Source organism: Anastrepha obliqua, chromosome 3 (genome assembly GCF_027943255.1).
Source record: "Anastrepha obliqua isolate idAnaObli1 chromosome 3, idAnaObli1_1.0, whole genome shotgun sequence".
In the NCBI taxonomy this organism is placed as follows: domain Eukaryota; kingdom Metazoa; phylum Arthropoda; class Insecta; order Diptera; family Tephritidae; genus Anastrepha; species Anastrepha obliqua.
The window spans coordinates 42,131,056-42,145,662 of NC_072894.1; the positions used below are offsets into that span (position 1 = coordinate 42,131,056).

At 37.0% G+C, this 14,607-nt stretch overlaps 1 protein-coding gene across 1 annotated transcript; it reads left to right on the top strand.

Moving 5' to 3' along the window:
- The first annotated feature begins 1,591 nt into the window (after window positions 1-1,591).
- On the top strand, window positions 1,592-14,382 carry LOC129241513 (long-chain fatty acid transport protein 4-like). Its single transcript, XM_054877894.1, has 5 exons — window positions 1,592-2,085; window positions 8,364-8,773; window positions 8,853-9,473; window positions 11,446-11,647; window positions 13,382-14,382. The coding sequence occupies exons 1-5, from the start codon at window positions 2,014-2,016 to the stop codon at window positions 14,321-14,323; spliced, it is 2,247 nt and encodes a 748-aa protein (XP_054733869.1). The 5' UTR covers window positions 1,592-2,013; the 3' UTR covers window positions 14,324-14,382.
- Window positions 14,383-14,607: the final 225 nt, after the last annotated feature.

A 14,607-nucleotide genomic window follows, 5' to 3' on the forward strand; every position in this document is an offset into this window, starting at 1 on the left:
GCGGTCGCCCCCCGGCAGGCAATGGCAAACCTCCGAGTGTATTTCTGCCATGAAAAAGCTCCTCATAAAAATATCTGCCGTTCGGAGTCGGCTTGAAACTGTAGGTCCCTCCATTTGTGGAACAACATCAAGACGCACACTACAAATAGGAGGAGGAGCTCGGCCAAACACCTAACAGAAGTGTACGCGCCAATTATTTATTTATTTTTTTTTTTAGGTAGTAGAAGTGCTGAAAAATATTTTTTTGGTGCCAGCATGCCTGTAATCGTTGCACTGAGCAGTCAATCGTTGTGTGTTAAAATAAACTGTTTTTTAAGTAATTTACCATTGGACGTGATTCTAGAAATGTTTCAAGACAACTTCGGAGTTCTGAATGTACTAAAATAGGTTATAATGAATACACTGGGACTTAATTGTAGTTCTAATTCTCATCGGTATGCTGAAAAATTTATGTTGCACGTATAAAAGTGGCAGATAAGCGCGCTAACTATAACACTCGAGAAGGCAGAATGCTACGTAGGCAACAGCAAATCGATATGCTATGACGGCTGATGAATTATTTTATGGCCCAGGAATAAATGACACAGTGTAAGTTATTAAATATTTCGTATAACTCTACATAAAGCGATAGCAAAACTTTAAATGCGTTTTTCTCAAAAACTATGTTTTTTGAACTGGTGATCACTGTAACTTAAAAACAGCTTGGTAGATTTTAATAAAATTTGTACAGCTTTGGAAAAACAGAAAAAACTCGTGCCTGATCAAAGGATTTTTTCCAAAATTTTCAATTTTTTTAAACAAATAATTGTCGTTTTTTTTCTCGAAAATCTGAAAAAAGTTCTTGAGGTCACCATATTGTTAATTTTGAAAAAAGCTTCGATAAGGCAGAAGATTATATCTTAATAAAACTAATTCCTCTTGTGCGATTGATTTTAGAAGCATCTCCAAGGACATGTGATGATCACCGCAAGGAACTTCTGGAGAAACGGGCTCCACATAAACAGTGATAACTTTTACAACTTACAACTTTTACTTTATTAATGCTATCTAAATATGATGCTATTTTTTATTTTTGTAAAATAAAGCAATGGACCACCAAAAAAAATTATAGAAAATCATTATTTTTTCGGGCCTCTGACTACCCCTAGCCCCATAAATAAAGTAAAGCAAAAAATTAATAAATAGTCAATATTTGCAATATGTACTAGCGCAAATGCACAAATCATAATGGATAAGCAGAAAACATTTGATGTTTGACAGTGACTGTCATATCAGTTATTATTTTGTTTCTTAAGTTTTAAGTCAAAATCTCATTATTTTCTTGATTCCACCGAGAACCGGTTAGTAAAGCCGTCGAATAGTCGATCACCCTATCATTTGATACTTATGTACTCGTATGTGCTTTTATGTTGCGGAACTCAACGCGCTGATCAGTTAAGACGAAAGCTGCATGCAAGCTTTATAAACTGCGACAGTTGAGCGGCCACTGGAATCAGTGTGAGCATGTGTGTATGCAAGTTTGTACTTGAAATCACATATCGCCGCACTGGCTCCCATGTCGATCGGCTAGCTTCAATGCATCGGTGAACGCAGCAGCGAATGGAGGTGAATTTTGTGAGTTTCAAACGCCGACCGCGTTATCTGTGACAAAGCTAAAAGTGAAATCGTGCAAAGCGGACCATCAACAGAGATAAATATTTAACTACAGCATCAGAGTTTTGTTACCATAAACACAGTGCCAATTATAAGTTATTACATTATTTACGGCTATGCGACTAGTACAAATTCCAGGCGATGTAGCATGAACTTTGCTTTAAATTTGTTTTGAATCAACGAGAATTATAATTTGCTAAATGGCTTAAGCATTCAATTAAACAACTACAGTGGTGAAGTGAAGCTTTAATGACTGTAACTAATGTAAAATAAAGTTAACAGTTTGAATATTTAAACGAGTGTACATTTCGTGGCCATATTTTATTTGAAACTTATGTGCATTAACTAGACAGTGGCACCATGAGTGCTGCATTTGAAGAAGGGTCACGCATAGTGAACGCTGCAGATAAATTGGATACCGCCAATGGAAAAGTAAGCTGAAATTATACGAAATTTACGTGTGTTTACAGCGGGTTCAATTAGCGGTAAACGCATTCATATTTGCGCATAAGATGCAGTCTTAGGTGTACATAGATGAGTGTATGCATGTATTTTTTTGTGTGTGTGCAAAACAAAGGAACCTTACTTTGTGTAATGGTGAAGGCGAATTTTGTGGTGTCCCACTTAAAATGATTATATGTGCGAACATGTATGTATGTGCATATGTATGTAGGTATGTATAAGTGTCTTACTATAGGTTCACCAAAGTCGGCATGCGAGTACATACATACATATCTATATGCAGGTTACAGGTGAATATATTTACATACCCATACATATGTGTATATATATAATATTTCTCTAGGTAGCGCATAAACATATTTCACATTCATACATATGCACATGTGCACATACATACTCGCATGCTAAAATGCTCTTATAATTGATGTACCAAACAAGTTTTTGTTTCTGCAATACCAAAGTCCTACACACATGGCTACATATCGAACGGTGGCCTTTAAAACTCTGTAACTTAAAATCGTTTCTATATCTAAACTTAGTTTTCATCGAGCGAACAAAATGTTATAGATAAAATTTAAAAAATGTACGAAATTTGCTAACACAGAGTTGTGCACTTTCATATATTTGCTACTATTAAATATTTTATGTTTTCCAGTTATGCTCATTTAGTGATTAGTGCGCAGTGTGTATATTTCCTCCAAATAACCAGTTCACTGGGATTAAAAAAAATTGAGTCCAGAGTGCAGCAACAAATTAAGAGCAGCTTTCAATATAATCATCTCGCATCATTTCGTACAGTAGTTATTTTCAATTTAAAAATGGTTAATTGTTTTTGTAATTAAGCCGAATAATATATTGATATATATTTAGTTAAATCTATACTTGTTATTTTATGATTTTATAATTAGTATTTTCAATTGTTTTTAAAAATTGATCCTCCCCTCGTTTCGAGTCTGTCTTCACCAGCAGGCGATCGTTGCAGAATATTCAAAATTCATTTGAATGCTTTGTAAAATACGAAATGCAAAATTATTTACTTCGAGCGGTGACTTTATTGCAAAAGGGTAAATTAGTTAGGCATTACGTATAACCTCTCAGTGCAATGTAGTACACGACGAAAAAGAATAGGAATATAAAACAAGCGAAGAAATGCCTAAGCTTTAATTTATTTACTCGTACTGGTGCATATTTTTACTGAAATATCGCGCTTTTGACTAAAACAGACATAACAAAGAAAACGTTTTTTCAACTCGCTTCTCAGCCACAAATGCTTATATCTCCGCGTGAATATCCCAAACGTAGTTTGAGCAAGTTTTTTCTACTTTTCGCATTCAATTTTTAATAATAATAATATTTAAGCCCATAAAGTGCCCGCCACCCGCCCAACCGGCACGAGAGGCGCAGTCCGCATGACGTACGAATAATTTTTGTCTTGACGCCGTGCCAAGAAAGGCAAGAGTTTGTTAAGCGTAGAGATCTAAAACTGTTCAGCTCCAAAAAAATTCCTCAGATATGTAGGTAAAGGTAAATGTATAGGCATTTTTAAGCAAAAGCTTGCACAGCAATGTAAAGGGTTTTCCAATAACAGGTGTTAATTTGAATAACCCACTATCTCGATACTCGTAAATGAGTCACTTAGATGTCACTTTTGAAGCTGTCATTTTTTGATATTTGACAATTAGAAACTACGCCATTAATAAAAATGAAACGATACACGCTTAAATAACGCATTGCAATTATTAAAATTCACTATAAAAATGGTGAAAATTTGGCAGATACGATTCGTAAATATAGCTGTTGTAGTCGAAAGTGAAGAAACCCCTGGTTTGTCCATTTCTCGTCGTTCTTCGGAATCAGGAATTCCACAAACATCATTACACCGTATTTTTTATAAAGAGATGGATCTTAAAAATCCATTTAACACAAGAACTCAAGCCGGCCGATCATCAACAATGTCGTGTCTTTGCTGATTAGGTCGTTGAAATGCATGCAAATGATCCGGAATTCCACTTCGGTGGCTTCGTCGACAAGCAAAATTAAACTGGAACAACAGTTACGGTGAATGGATTGCGCTATCGAGAGATGATTAACGATTTTTTATGGCCGGAATTGGATGGTATTGATCTGGACAACGTTTATTTTCAACTGGACGGCGCTACGTGCCACACAAGCAACGAAACCATTAATGGAATATCAAAATAAAACCTCTTATTGGGAAACCCTTTATATCTTTAGGCATCACTTGCATGCAAATAGCGGCGATAGTGCAGCGTAAGTTTTAATTTGCAGCCAGACTCTTATAGCGCTCTAACTGTTATGACATATTAATGAAGGCATATCTACTTATAAATATCCAATAAACGCATTCTCTAACCATAGAGAAAGGTGTGATCTCGCATTAGATTTCTTGTTTCTCGAATCCAAAAACAAGCTAAGAAAACTATTTTATATTTTGTTTAATAATCTAATAAGAGAAAGATAGAAAATCTTTAGAAATGTCTTGCTGAGAGAGAGTTTTCGATGGCAATGATAGATTAATCAAAGAACAAAAAAGTTTTGAAATAATTGTGTGTAAAAATTGTAAGCGAAAAACAAATTAATTGCTGAAAAGCATTAGCACTAATAATTATTATATAAATTAATAAATAAATTAATCAAAGAGTAAATAGATAAGTTGTGAACATGCTATTTATTGGGCATAGCGTCAGAAATAAGCTAACTCCTCCAAAACTGAATTTTTTTTTGTTATGACGAAAAGTTCCAGGAATATGCCACCAAATATGAGAACTATCAACTTTATCATAAAACATTTTTTCGCTGTTTCTAGGTAGAACATAGGGCCCATGTGAAATGCTTGAAAAAAGTTGTTTATATGTAGATTTGTTGGCTTAGTATACTTTCCCCTCTCTCGCGCAGGGCTAGGGATAAACGCGAAAAAACGGTCATGATACTTTTTACCAGGGAGTATAAGGTCTCGGCGTGGAACCTCTCGAAGCTAGGCGATAACGAACTACTTCTCAAAGATCATGCAAGGCATCTCGGAGTAATACTGGATAGTTAAATGCTTTGGAAGCGCAATGTTGAGAAAAAGGTGAAAAAGGCCAGTAACGCATTGTACGCATCTAAACGAATGCGGGGCGTTATTGGGGCCTATCACTCTCACTGATGGATTGGTGCTACACGGCAGTAGTTAGACCGATATTGCTGTACGGGGCCTTAGAATGGTGAACTGTGACAAGAAAGCTGACATACTTAATGCCACTGAAAAGGATTCAGCGACTCGCAGCTCTGTGCATAACAGGAGCAATGAAAACGGCTATAACGGCGGCGCTGGAAATGATACTCAGCGAGCCACCTATTGACCTTATGGCGGAAGATCTGGCAGCGAAATCCAAGGGAGGCTAGTGGCTGCAGGAATATTCTCTTGTAGAACCTTCGGACATAGCTCAATAGGAAAGAGGAGTTCATGTCCAAAAATGTTCAACGGAGCAGGGAGGCCATATAAAGGCTAGCCGCATATCTATTGGGTATCTGGTCACAAAGGCAGTATGGGAAGCGGAATAGTAGACGAGATAGCATAAAGTGCTGTTAGGCTACCATTTGAACAAGATAATGACTTACTAAAACCGCTAAATACAATATACAACGAAATGGATAACTACATGAAAAGCAAGTGGAAGCTAGGTGGACTAGGTATATATTATACTATATAAAGCGGCCAGTGTTTTTTATGTCCATTCTTTATAAAACCAATACAGGTATATGGAGAACTGTTTTAAGGCAAAGGGTACATCAAGTTATTTACAACACCAACAAAAGCGTGATTTTGCGTCAAAAACTCGAACAAATTTAGATGTCTGCAAATACCCATGGTCGACGACGAAATCAAAAAAAAAAAAAAAAATAGCTGCAAAAAATACCTTAAACATTCCAGATGCACCTGAATTCTTGTTCCACTGCTCTATGGCGCACAATCGGCATACCACGCCTAGAATGAAGAGATCGCCGCGCATAAGATGGAGATACGTAGATCAAAACGAGCCCACGCAACGGGCTAACAAACACCTAAATTCGAGTAGGATTTAAAAACTTACTGTTAGGATTTAATTTAGCTATAAGCGATTCAGTTATAAACCATTTTAAAATTAAGCACGAAATTTCGAAAGAAGGTTAACTGGAACAGACGTTTGACGTTTTTTGTTTGTTTAGTACTTCTTAATAGTTTTTGAATTATCTAGTGTTTTATTTTTGTATGTATGTATGTGTATAATTATTATACAAATAATAAACCTTTTTCTTGAGTGTATCATTCGCCCAATTTCAATGAAACCTTACGCCGATTTGAAGAAAGCGACTTCCTTAAGTGAAGAAATGTTAATAGCGATATTTAACCAACGTGGCATCTGAAATGTGAAACAAACTGAAATCCAATCTATCTCTTAAACCGATTAAGCTAGAGAACTGTAACCTGGCATCTCTCATGCGAACTGAAACCTAGTTACATAGTATAGTTCAACTGAAATTGATAAAACCTATTACTTACAGTTAGGAATGTTATTGGCCAAATTTTCGATCACGGAAAATACTGGCATAAATTGATAGAGAACGACCGAATTTCGGCTTAGAATTCGGCCATATATGGTATACAACCAAAAAAGTTCAGTTTGGCTTGGAAAAAAAACCCAAATTTTGGCAGAACTCTTAGTATTTGTAACATTTTTTTAATATTGGGATCAAAGCCCATATTTTATGTTAAAACATGCTCCTCCATCGAGTGTGGCTAACAAGTTTGGTATTTCTACCAACCTATATACTGTTTTGCTCTTTTATTAACAAAAATATGGGATTTTTAAAGTCATTGCTTATTTATTACATTAGCTCTTGAACATGTTGAGTTCGGTTTCAGTTTGGACTTAAAAATCGATATTCCTTCATTAGTGTGCCTCCCAAGAGAATTAGCGGTTTTTCCACCTGAATTATTTATTAATTATATTCTATTTTAATACAATACCTTTATACAATAATTATTAAAAATGTGTTCAAACAAATCGATTAAGATATAGATGAGTTTAAAAGTTTAAAGGTGTACTTACCGAGCTTAAAAATTGTATCAACGGAATCAAAATAATGAGATTTTTATACTACTTTTGACTTTTTTGGAAGATAGGTTTAAGTGACACTTACCCGATCAAGATTTAGATTTCTCAGACATCATAGAAAATTTATTTTTTGCCTTTTTTACTGAAGTTATAAAGAATAGAAAAAATATCTCATTACATTCACTTCTTTAACAAAATTTTTAGACATTTGTATGCACAGCAGTTATGAGGTAGCCGTAGGTCTTCGTTCAACTGCTGCATTTCTGTATGCATACTACTAACGACCGTATTATTAAGCCTTGAGCCATTAGCGAAGTTAGCCACTGGCCCTGGGTCAAGGTCTTTTGACTTAAAACAACGTGTGGGAGAAGTGCCCCTACTTCCGTTCCTAAAATGAGAACTTCGTATTAGACATCTGATGTCTTGTTCTAGCCAAAAGAGAACCTTGTATCAAATACGAGATTGTTCTTATGCAGGAAAAAAAAAACTTTCGTCAAAAGTGGCACACGCAATCGTCGCTCGATTCGTAAGACAAGGGGTTAACTTTACACAAATCTTTCTAGGATTCCTATGGAAAATCTATCTTCAAAGCAGAGCCGTTGAGCGGTATAATTTAGCTTCCTTCCAAGAATTTTTGAGTGCCCACATTTGAAATTTTCCACGTATTTATGCTAATTTCATTGTAACTTTTGGGTGAGAATATTAAGGAAGGAATGTTGGTGAAGAATTTAGGTTATACCAAATAAAGATATAAATTACTTTAACAGATTTGTGCAAGCTAACAGATGGTTGGAATAGGGCTTGTAAATAGGTCTTCAGTGAGACACCAGAAAGTGTCATATTGTCTAGGATCTCCCTACATTGCAACTATCTAAATACATACCTACCTATCAGAACTTTATCTTTACTTAAGAAAATAAGCAATGAAAGAAAGTAAGTTTGAAGGAGACTATCGATTATGTGCCTTTGTAAAATAAATGTTTGAACCTATAAGTTAAGCTTTGTAAGTTAAATGAAAACTTAAAACGACGCTCAAACTATTTGTGAATACTTTTGCTTTAAATTATATGCAACATTAAAAAAAAAATTGATTCAGCCTTTTAAAAACTGCCACTAATTTTTCTACATCCTTACTACCATTACCAACAGGCCATTGAAAAAGGTCAGCCGCCGTGTACGGGGTATGAAGAAGGGAATTCTAAAAGCAGTGAGAAAGAGCAATACGCAGTTCATACGACCATTAACATTGATGAGGACCAGAAGAACCATATTAATGAAAACCATCAACAAAGGTGCAGCAATGGAATGAAACCAAACCACTCCACAATACTTACAAAACAACAACACACAACTTGTAAAGCGCATTCGAAGACCAAACAGAGAATACTTGTAACGCTTACAATAAGCATAACAGTAACTGTTGTTGTGCTGCTGTGGTATTTCTTCGGTTGGCTGAGCGGCGTGCCGGCAATGTTCGCTGCTATATTTGTTATGATGTTGGTGATAGTAGGATGGCGTTGGTTCTATATTGCCGCCATGACGTCCAAACGTGATATTGTGTAAGTTGTATTTTTATTTTATTTCATTTCATTTTTTGTTAGTTTCCTTTGCTTTAATATTTTTACTTGATTTTTTTAGTGCATTGTGTGCCTACATACGGCTGCTTTTGCTTATAAAGAGATGTGAGCGAAGGAATTTATCCATAGGCGATATATTTCAAAAGAATGTGGAAAACCATCCTGATAAACTGGCCATTATTAGCGAGACACAGTCGTGGACATTTCTACAACTAAATGAGTTCTCCAATCGAATTGCCGATATATTTAACAGTCACGGCTATAAAAAAGGTGATGTGGTTGGTTTAATGTTGGAAAATCGCGCAGACTACATTGGCCTCTGGTTGGGTCTCTCAAAATGTGGGATCATAACCGCTCTTATCAACACCAACTTGAAGGGACCATCATTGCTGCACAGCATCACAGTGGCTAAATGCGCAGCTCTTATATATGGTGAAGATTTTGTTGATGCAATTGAAAGTATAGCGACTGATATTACTGCAAAATTCTACCAATTTAATAATGAAATAAGTAAGCCAGTAAGACATTCAGCAGAGGACTTGGCCACTTTGCTACACTCATCTACACACGACAATCCGCTACCCAGCTCAGCGCAACATCCAAATCACCACGATAAATTGATGTACATTTACACCTCTGGCACAACTGGCTTACCAAAAGCGGCAGTAATTTCTCATTCAAGGTATTATAAGGGAAATTCATCTATTTGTACTCTTGAAATTACTTATAAGAGAGCAGTTACTAATTAAGTGAAATAACCTGAATTTTCTAATGCCGTGATGCCAGGTTATTTGCACTTTTTTGTGACCTGTCCCAGTACTGTGCAAATGTATAAATTTTTTTACCGACCGTTGTTCACCCCGCAAGTAAGATGCCATCTTCATAAAATTTTGGATAGGGTATAAAATAGGGCCACTAAATAAAATATTCACTCACAACTCCCAACCAGTGGGATAGGAAAATAATTCTTTCCACTTGGCCAAAATATATTTGAGTGTACTCTGAAACTGACCGCTGACTTTCATAAATATTACGATCCCGGCGCCACCTTTAGAGTTGCAATTACTTTAGCTACTGGCAAAAGTCCCGCCGAATTGAGGTCAGTTGTTGCAGAGATTAAATAGACCAACATTCAGACAGCAAAGTTTTCCAAAATTACTTTAATATATTTACACTACTTACATCCTACACAGTTATTATTAGAGTTAGCGCGTGGCGAATAGATGAAGCAACTGGTATAAATGAACATACATTGGCAACGCTGGGATAGAGCTGCCTTAAATTACATCTGCTTGTAAGATATTTAGTTATACCAGTTTAATGAGGTATAACCGTACTCGCTAGCGGCGAATCTTACTCGATAACTATTATTATTCTTGCTTAGCACAGGGTAGTTCATATAGTGTTCTTGTTTTTTTGTTATTTCGAGAGTGACTGCTCTTTTCCCATACAAAATCTTTATAAGATCATTATCCGCGGAACGGTAAGAATCGCTTTACGCTTGAAAAACTTTGAGAAATATTGTTTAAATATTGGTCAACGATTATGCTTGAAAAAATCATATTTTTTTGGCGCAGCGCGTTTGCATCTTTGCGGCTATACAGGGTTGCCAATATTCGACGGACCCATCTGGCAACCCTGTACTTTTTGACAGAAACGTCAGATCGCTTAATGACATACCTCGTTGGAGGCGTCAGTCCAAGCAGATTTTTGCCATGGAACAGTACACGCTACGCAAGCGCTCCCAAATTGTTGAAATTTACATTCAACAAAAGAAGTCAATTGTATAAAAAATTAAATAATGTGAAAAGTGCGCCTTCTAAGAACCATTAAACGTTTGTACGAAAGGTTTCCGACTGGTGATGCTCTTTCTAATCCAAAGAGGTCAAATCAAAACCGACCAAAGCGTCGCCAAGGACATCCCAAAATCGCCGTTCTCAGCAGTTGGGCATTGCTCGGACCACTTTACAACGAATTACCTGCATTGATTTGCATTTATTCCCGTATAAGATTGAATTGACGCAAAGATTGTTGCCTGCGGACAAACCTCGTCGATTGGAATGGGCCCAAAGAGCCATCGAAATCCGTCGGGTGCGTCGAATATGGGCAACCCTGTATTTAAAGTAAAACTGCCGCATCCGCACGTGATTGGCGAGAAGTAAATACATCCTGTGAGAGTGGCATCATTGCCCCATTTTTCTTTGAAAATGGTGTTCGGAGCGCCATTTCGATTAATGATGAGCGCTGCGGATATGTATGTAATGATAAACGAATTTTTACGCCGAAAGTTAAAGATATGAACCTATATGTTATTTGGTTTTAGAAGAATGGCGCGCCACACACACCTGACAAATGTTAAAGATGATATAAAACAAAGTAACGTCTAGGAATTATTCACTACTGACGTCGCTTTCACTTTCACTAGGCGTTACTTTTGGAATACCCTTTTTTATGTAGATAAAAAATATTTTTTTTACAGAATTATACAATAATTGACTGCGAGATTATAGTACTTTTATATCAGAATATGAGCACAGCAAAACACCGTTGTGAAAATCTTCAACCAATTCTTTGACCTAATCAACTCTAATCTAGAAATACTAAAAATTGTATATATATATTACTTACATTGATTTTTGAATTTTTATTTGCAGATATATATTCATTGCAGCTGGTATTCATTACGCTCTGAATTTTAAAAACAAAGATGTATATTACACCCCGCTACCACTGTACCATACAGCTGGTGGCGTTATGAGTATGGGGCAGGCCTTACTTTTTGGCTCTACTGTTGTTATTCGGAAAAAATTCTCAGCTTCGGGATATTTTGCTGACTGTGTTCGTTTTAATTGCACGGTAAGCCCGGAAGTAATTCATTTTTAAACCAAGCTTAAGAACCCATCCGCTTATCATCAAATGCTAAATGAGCTCAAATCGCATTTCATATTGTAATTTCACGAGAAAGCATTGGTAAAACTTTTAATGTTAAGATATCTGCCTAGCATCTTTTTCTGTCCAGCTTCCCCTGCAGAAGTTATAAGGAGTAAAAAATAATGGGATTGCTTAATTACTTTCTAAGACTTTGTCAAGGGATGTACCCTATGATCAAAAAGTACCGGGAATGTTTAATTAACTGTTTTCTTCGATTGTCAAGGCGTAGTGCACCAAAAGTACCTTCTATCGGGTCAGGCAGTCAATAAAGAATATTATTTATCAATTTTGAAGCGTTTGAGAGATGCTGTACGTTGCAAATGGCCGGAAATGTGGGCAAACAATTCGTGGATTTTGCATGATGATAACGCGCCATCGCACCGAGACCAAATTGTGCTGGGTTATTTACCCAAACACCAAGTAAATGGCCCCGTGCGACTTCTCTTCGTTTCCCAAGTTGAATGCGATGAAGTAGCTGAAGGCCATCCCTTCGTCGGCCTACCAGGGGTGCATGGAGGGCTGGGATAAACGTTGGCACATGTGTGGTGCTTCAGGCGGGTCATATTTTGAAGGAGATAAAATGAAATTGCTGAACTTGAACTCTGTTTTGTTTTATTTAAACATTCCCGGTATTTTCTGATTATAGGGTAGCTAAAGAAATTCAAACATTCAGGGTCACGTTTCTTCATTTCTTAGACGGAGATAACTAAATTGGAACGTCGGAGCTCCTAAATTTGAAATGGCATAGTAATACAAATGCTTAACAAGACAGCATATTGACTCAATTGAGAGTTCCGTAGTATCAAATCTATAGCTACAGCATATTAATATAATATCTGGGTGCCCAAGCGAGAGCCCACTTGGACAAAGAAACAAATTCATTCATGGTTGTGCCATACAGAGTGGAAAAACAGAACAAAACCGAACGGGGGGGGGATGAAAAGGCTTTGGATTGGAGAATGATGACCAAACGGGGACTAGTTACATGCGTTAACCGCTTCAAGCTCCTGATAAAACTAACCAGGTGCGTAAAGTTTAAACCTGCTATATCCACAGGTGTATCAAAAAAGGGAGAACCCATATAACTAAATCTTAGCTCGACGAGAGCAGGGCAGATGAATAGAAGGTGCTAAGATGACATCCCTACCAAATTTGAGAGCTATGGCTTTGTTAGCCTCAAAAGTTCCCTCGAGCGCCCCCGATCTACCCGTGGCCAGAAGGATTTCTCTGCGCACTAAGACAGCGCTCACTGAGTTAATGCTAGGCCAATCCTTCTAGAAGCAAACCACAGGTTCTCAAGAGAACCCCATTCGGAACGCCGTTTTGCGGTAAAACCTCCTCGAGGCACTCTGTCTCGCCAGCTCGTCCGCCTAGCATTTTCCCACTATGCCACTGTGACCGGAGACCCAAAGCCTAATATCAAAGTAATCATGTATTAGTACAAATTTCAGGCACTGCGTTGCTTATTCAAAAATGGCTCAAGAGATTAGACACTTCGTCAAGAATGAAACTATCAATGCTTTAAGAAGTTGGGAAGAGAATTCTGGTCTGAAGTATATTTCGATCTGAGCACTACCAAATATTTTGTTTGGCCCCACTATTTTACTATACCGATATCTTATATATTTTTTTATTTCTCTTTTGTACGTATGCTTTCAGATTGCCCAATACATAGGCGAAATGGCCAGATATATCTTAGCCACACCACCGTCTGAACTCGACCGAAAGCACAAAATTCGTATGGTCTTTGGCAATGGTTTGCGTCCGCAAATTTGGCCACGTTTTGTGGAACGCTTCAATATTCCAAAAGTGGGCGAGTTCTATGGTGCCACTGAGGGCAATGCCAACATAATGAACAATGACAATACTGTCGGCGCCATTGGCTTTATTTCTCGCATAATTCCACAAATATATCCAATATCTATTATAAAAGCTGATCCAGATACGGGTGAACTCATTCGTGGCGCAGATGGTTTTTGTCAACGCTGTGAACCAGGCGAGTGCGGAGTATTTATTGGCAGAATCATAAAAGGCAATCCCTCTCGCGAGTTTCTGGGATATGTGGATGAGAATGCCTCAACGAAGAAAATTGCGCGCGATGTATTTAAAAAGGGTGATATGGCATTTCTCTCTGGTGATCTACTGACGTCTGATGAACGCGGTTACCTATTCTTTATGGATCGGACAGGCGACACATTTCGTTGGAAAGGAGAAAACGTATCAACTAGTGAGGTAGAAGCGCAGGTTAGTAATGTTACCAGCTATAAGGACACAATTGTCTACGGCGTAACGATACCGCAAACAGAGGGAAGAGCTGGAATGGCTGCCATTTACGATCCAGAGCGGCAGGTAGAGCTTGAGCGTTTCACAGAGGATATATCTAAGATGCTGCCTGCGTATGCTAGACCGCAATTCATAAGATTTTTAACTAAAATTGATCTCACTGGCACATACAAATTGCGCAAAGTTGATCTGCAAAAAGAAGGTTACAACCCTAATGTTATTAAGGATGCTCTTTATTATCAAACGAATTCAGGGCACTATGAATTACTTACTAGTGAAATTTTTGAAAAAATAAACAGAGGGGAAATTCGATTTTAGTTAAAAAATTCAGCTAGTTTCATAAGCAAATACGCACATATTTTCCATTGTTCTCAAATAAAACATTTTCTAGATTTTTAACCGAATATTTTTGTTTCATTTATTTGTTTTTTTGAGTAATTTTGAATGGCTGTAGTTTTAAAATAATTTAAAGAGGGATTACATTAAAACTTCTTTTCGAGCACTTAAATTGGCCTATCGAAAAACCTTTTCAATCAGAGAAAAAATCTTGATAGAGTACCTCAAAAAACAACACAAAAACGGATTAAATCAATGAGAATTTA